At 44.8% G+C, this 6000-nt stretch overlaps 2 protein-coding genes across 2 annotated transcripts; one reads left to right on the top strand and one right to left on the bottom strand.

Annotated features, from left to right (window-relative positions):
• Window positions 1-187: 187 nt before the first annotated feature.
• On the bottom strand, window positions 188-1084 carry PHALS_07057 (Transcription factor of the Forkhead/HNF3 family; the record flags this gene model as incomplete). The annotated part of the gene is made up of 3 exons (XM_024720459.1): window positions 188-374; window positions 454-587; window positions 647-1084. 3 exons carry the CDS (start codon window positions 1082-1084, stop codon window positions 188-190), a joined length of 759 nt encoding a protein of 252 aa, XP_024585655.1.
• Window positions 1085-2013: 929 nt separating this feature from the next.
• Window positions 2014-5790, top strand: PHALS_07056 (tkl protein kinase; the record flags this gene model as incomplete). The annotated part of the gene is made up of 3 exons (XM_024720458.1): window positions 2014-2055; window positions 2112-2214; window positions 2285-5790. The coding sequence occupies 3 exons, from the start codon at window positions 2014-2016 to the stop codon at window positions 5788-5790; spliced, it is 3651 nt and encodes a 1216-aa protein (XP_024585654.1).
• Between the last annotated feature and the right edge of the window lie 210 nt (window positions 5791-6000).

Genomic DNA, 6000 nt, shown 5'->3' with positions numbered 1-6000 from the left:
GCCGTAGCTGTAGCTAGTAAAAATGTTAGAGAGATGACGCACTCTCTTGTTCCAGAATTGGGCAAGGAACAATCTAAATAGTCTACTTGGCTTTAGACCTGAAATAGCAGCAACCTCTTCAGATAGAACCCTGAGTGTTTGAGCTTCCAGACTTTGGTTCATCCTCTAATGATGCATTAGAAAAGACCTATGGAGAAATCTTTTGCTTCTTTTGAGGTGCCATACTAGTATCCTCAGGCTTCGGCGATGGATCGACTGCAATTATCTTCTTGGTGTCGGTGACACCCGTCGCTGATCTCATTGTATAAACTGGGTTTGACGATCCTGCTCCTTCAACGCACTCAAATGCCGCAGTGTCTTCTTGCAAGTACGAGCTGTAGACATCAGTACAATAGCATTAATCCTCTGAAAACCTTCGTTTGAAATTCAAAGTTGATGCTTTTAAACTCTTACATGATAAAATTTCGCAGATGATCTCTTCCACCAAGTTCTTGCTCACTCTTAGGAAAACTTTCCAGAATTTGGTCACATACTTGGTCTGCCGTCATGGTTATTACCCCTTTGTGATACTTGGCCTTTTCAAATGCCTACGACCATAATCAATCGTTACTTAATCTAATTAAATGATCAATTCCATCAATCACACCTTCTGAATTATCTTGTATCCACTCATGGTGCTTATAGTGGAGCGAATAGCACAGAGAAAATATACTCGAGCATGGCCAATTTTAAGCGGCATTTTTGAACTAAGCTTTATAGTCTGATTCTTACTCACAAACTTTCCGTCTGCGAACATCCCATTCTTGCCGAGACATTGCAACTCAAAACAGCTTTCACTTTGGTTCCACTGGATGCGCGCGTGCAAGCGAGAAATTGCCTTTTGCTCCCCAAGCGTGATGCGGTGGTCAGGTAACGGCGAAACTGGTCCACGCCCAAGCTCTGCTGGAAGATGAGTAATTAGCTTTTCAAAAGGCGTATCGCCCTCTACACGTCCGCTAAGCTTGGCATAAGCCAGAGGTGGGCGCTTTTCCACAAATTTCTTCTCCAGCGCCTTCTTGCGCTCCTCTAATCCTGAAGCCTGCATTGATGTATAAAGTTGTCTATTATCGGTGGTCTTACCGGTATTTTTTATACTACAGATATCATGAGGCTTTCTCGATCTGCACACCGAAGTAAAAAATGACTTCAGCACAGTATAAGATTTTTGAAAGTACGTTACAAAACGTACTTTAGAGCAATACAATTTAGAGCGTAATAAGAAGAGCGCTATAATCACACTTTAGTTTCGTCGCTCTTGAAGCGAAGGGCAATTAGTGAAACGCATTTGAATGCGCGCGATCATTCCCGGTTAAAGTCGTGTACAACGGAATTAGACATATCATCGTACTTTCCCTGTAGTGTTTCTGAATTCAATGAAATGATCATGTCGAAGACCTAAATTAAATTAGTGAAAAAATCTCGATTCAAATATGAGGACTGCGCTAATATTGATATCAAAACTGAAAAGAGCTCTTCGACGGCGGCTGAGTTACGTCGACGATATTCAGGCAATATGATATCAGCACGCAATACACACCTTTATCGATTGCGAATAACGATATCCTCGACACAATGCCGTGAACTTTTACCCATTTTACCCATTTTGACGCATCTGGTTCATAATTGTGGTGATACTTTGCAATATAAAATCTGTCAAATTCTACTTGAGGAGAATGAACAGCATAAAATATTTTTTTCAAATAATTTCTTGCCCCTTGCCCACAGCACAAAGGAGCCCATACTGCGTGATGTTCAATATCCATTACGTTACTTGTCTACACCGTAAGGTCACCAAAATACGACAATTCGAAAGGCGACCAAAAGCTGAACACATACACGCTTTTTCAAGTCAAAATCCCGGTTGTAACGCTTGAGTGGCGCCTGGACGGCCGCCCCCAAACGACGTCAGGCGTACAGTGATATGTCGTAGTAATGTCAATTACTGCAGCTTAAGGTCACTCAAGCCACGAAAATATGCCGCCCCTAAAGAGCTCAGCCCGGTGTCCCACAGATCCAGTAAGTGCTAATACTGGTGATGGATGCGTAAGCTTTTCTTTCATGTCTGTCCACAGTGCTCATCAATATCCATTTTACGTCTAACGGCGTACTCGACATATCGTCGCTTTCCCCATCTTCACTATGCTTGCGCTGCGTGGCTTGCAGTCTGTCTCTGCTGTAAACGCGAATTTTGTCCCTATCACAAGTCAGACATCGCCAAATATGACGACTTATTTGAACACAACAGTGGTGTCGAAACAGATGGGACCGTCGTCTCGAGGACAAGTGACCACTGGTGTGACGAATAGAACAGAGGATTCTAGTACAGTGAGCGACAACAATACTACAATGTCAACAAATCACGCGACTAAAATAATGGGTACCGCAACCGACAATGCAGGTAATACCACAACTAAGATAGCCACAATGAAAGGAAGTGACGAAGTGCCTCCCGTTCCCATAAATACTACGGAAGGCAGAGGTAATTTCAATAACGTGCTCATGGTAGAAGAAGTCGACACAAATATCACGACTGCTCCGACCGCTACCGAAACTTTAGGTTCGAACACGGATGGATCTACCAGCAGATCTACATCTGGATTCATTTCGCCGATTAGTTCTGAATCAATATCGAAAGAAGACGATGCTGCAGAATCCATAGCTCCAACACCGTCAGCAGAAGATCAAAATTCTTTTCAAATGCTTACCGTTTCTAACAGCAAAGTCGACTTCAATACTACAGCCAACAAAGAAGCTAATACTGCTATCAGCGCAGTGACGCAATCTGTGTATGACGCTGCAGTCATGGATACGTCATCGTCATTCACAGTGGCGTTAGATGATGACGAATCTGATACAAGTAGAGCACCTTCAATGTTGACTAAAACATCTGAGAAATCGACCATTTCTGGTTCGGAAGCTGTTGCAGCGTCGTTCGTCCTACCCAACTCGTCATCGTCTTCGTCATTTTTGACAAGTTGGTTTCATAGCAACTTTCGCAATAACGAAACACAACTTTTTGTCAGCAATAGGGATGCAACAACCTTGACGAATGCATCCCCTCACTTATGCGCTGGTTTACCTGCATTAGTGACTCGTTCTGATTCAGAGACGCCGAATGGTGGTTGTCCCGACGAACTCACGGTTCTCAATGCGTCTTGCACATGTATTACGGGTTATGACTACACAGCTTCTGTGTGGACTTTTCACATAACGAAAGAATTGTGGAACTCGACTACTTCTGCACCAGTACGCTCTCTGATCCAGTCATCTTTCGATAAATTGGCCATTGACACTATTCGTCCAATTTGGGTCCCCTCAAGCGTGCAAACGCTGACAATTAAGGGGGCTGATAGAATTCCATCCAAAATTTTGTTTGTCAACGATATTCGTTACGTTTCAGGATCTTCGCTTGCTCTAGTGAAGTCGGTCAAGAGCTCGATTAATGTCTCGACGCTTTCGATCCACAACGTAGATCTCAACCTTATAGCAATGAAGAGATCAGACTTTATTCCCGCATCTGTGATTAATTTAACATTGCATAATTGCAATATATCGAATCTTGGAGCTTCATTCACGCGCAATTGGAGTCGACTTCAGTTTCTTGACCTATCTTTGAACAACATTGACACTGAATTCATCGGTGGTCCGTATCTCAGAGAACTCAATCTTTCGTACAATGCGCTTTCGATGCTCCCTATCGGATCTTTGAACACGAGTAAACTGGAAGCACTTCACATCCAAGGCAACGACATTAAAGATTTCAACGTAAGTCTGGAAGTTTTTGAACAGATTTTACGATTAAAGGCTTTCACTGCGGACAAACCCAGTCTTTCTTCTTCTTGCGGGCAAGGTGTATGGAAAATTGCACACGGCGCCACTTTTTGCGTCCTCAGTGCGTCTACAGCTGCACTGCCGGACTTGTCACCTTCTTCGGGATCAAACAGTGATGATAACGATGGATTTGGTGCACTTAGCTACTGGCTTATCGTAGGTGCAATCGCCGTCCTTGTTTTGCTATTCCTTATTGTGAGGCAGCATCGTCGCCGCAACCGAGAGCATGACAGCCTTCTTGTATCGCCTGAGGCTATTGAAGTGGTTACCCCAAAAGCTGGTGGTACTACCGCTTTCAATGCACTCAATCGAAAAAACTCTTTCGCAGCTGTCCCCGTTGGTAGGGCTGCAACTCATTCCGGTTACAGTCATCCAAAAGGCAGCAGTCCTGACAGTGAAGACTTTACTGCCTTGAATACAGGTCTCTTAAGCAGCGCAATCCTTGCTTCGTGCCGTCTAGACTACGATGAAGTAGCGCTAGGTCGCTGTATCAGCCGCGGGGGTTTTGGACTTGTTTTCGTAGGCTGTTACCGTGGTCGACAAGTGGCAGTCAAGAAAATTCGGAATGAGCGTGAGGTCACGCGTGATCAGGTCGAGCAATTTGTATGTGAAATCACTCTCATTGCGGGATTAAGTCACCCGCGTATTGTCGAGTTCATCGGTGCCTGTTGGACGACACCAACTGAGCTCTCAGCCGTGACAGAGTTAATGGAACGTGGTGATTTACGCGATGTCACTCAACGGTTTAAGCGCAGCGGCTACCGTCTCACGTGGGAGTCACACAAAATGGTTATTGCATATCATATCGCTGAGGCATTGACGTACCTTCACGGATTAAATCCTACAGTGATTCACCGTGATCTTAAGGCAAAGAATGTATTGCTAAATGCCGACATGGAGGCTAAACTTAGTGATTTTGGAATCGCTCGCGAGCGCAGTTCCTACGATGGCAGTGAACACATGACCGTGGGCATTGGCACGTCGTTCTGGATCGCTCCTGAGGTGCTGCTTGGTCGCGATTATGACGAACGTGCTGATATTTACTCGTTTGGTGTCGTGCTTTCCGAGATTGACACGGATGACTACCCGTATTGGAACGCGCAGAATCCACCACAGGGCAAGGCCCAAGAGAATGAGATCCTTCGACTTGTCGCCCGTGGTGTCAAACGCCCCTCCTTTTCTGAAAACTGTCCACGAGAGATTCATGAGTTGGCAACGCGTTGTCTTCGTGCTGACCCTGCTGAACGCCCAAGTGCCTTGGACATTGTCATTTACCTACAGCAACTGGTGCAAGAGAGTAGATCGACTGCTTCGTATTCATCCACTATTCAGCCACTTCAGTCAAATGAATCTAGCTCGAACCACAGCTCATTTGTGTCCGAGAACAACTCGAATTTGCGAGTCTTATTGGATCAATCCACTAAAGGGAATCAAGCAAGGTCAAAACCGCCGTCGATAGCTTCAAATCAGGTGTGTGGGCAAAAGACGACTGCCTCAATATCACATGAATTTGCTACAACACTCGAAATGGTTGCAACGTCGCCCCAAGTTACGCATCAGATAATTCGCACGACACGTTTTTCCAAGGTCGAGCACAAAGCGACGAAAAGTGCAGTAACAAGTTGGCGAGCGAGTCAATGCAGTACGAATGGGAATGCGAGCGGTCACTTTGCAACTAGCATCGCCGTGACTGGAGAAACTAGGATTCAGAATGGTGGTTCTACTCTACCTGCGCCATCAAGTCGAACACATACTGCGATTGGACCCACGTCTCCATCCAGTATTCATACGAGGAATGTTGACCAGCAACTGCTTAGCTCTTCAAGTGGAAAAGAAGCAACAAGGCGGTTGTCTCAAGTCACTGGCGTCGGTCACTTCAAGCAAGAGTGGATTGTGTACGAGGATGTGAAGGAACTGTAATTATGATTAGTTCATAGTAGTGCAAAATTGTTAATATAACTGTCTTCTTGTTGCTATGTGATGAGTTTCGACCTCCGTTATAAAGATTTATGCAAACCCAAGTTCGTATGTAGGAATCCTTTGGAGATGTAAGATGCTAGTAGCTCTTAAGAGCTTTATGCACGGGTGAAATAATATATTTGGGTAAATTGCGGCACAAGATTTTCATGA

The sequence above is a fragment of the Plasmopara halstedii genome (assembly GCF_900000015.1).
Source record: "Plasmopara halstedii genome assembly, contig: Scaffold_3060, whole genome shotgun sequence".
Taxonomy (NCBI): Eukaryota; Oomycota; class Peronosporomycetes; order Peronosporales; family Peronosporaceae; genus Plasmopara; species Plasmopara halstedii.
The sequence above is the reverse complement of the archived record's forward strand: the minus strand, read 5'-3'. Positions and strand labels throughout refer to the sequence as shown.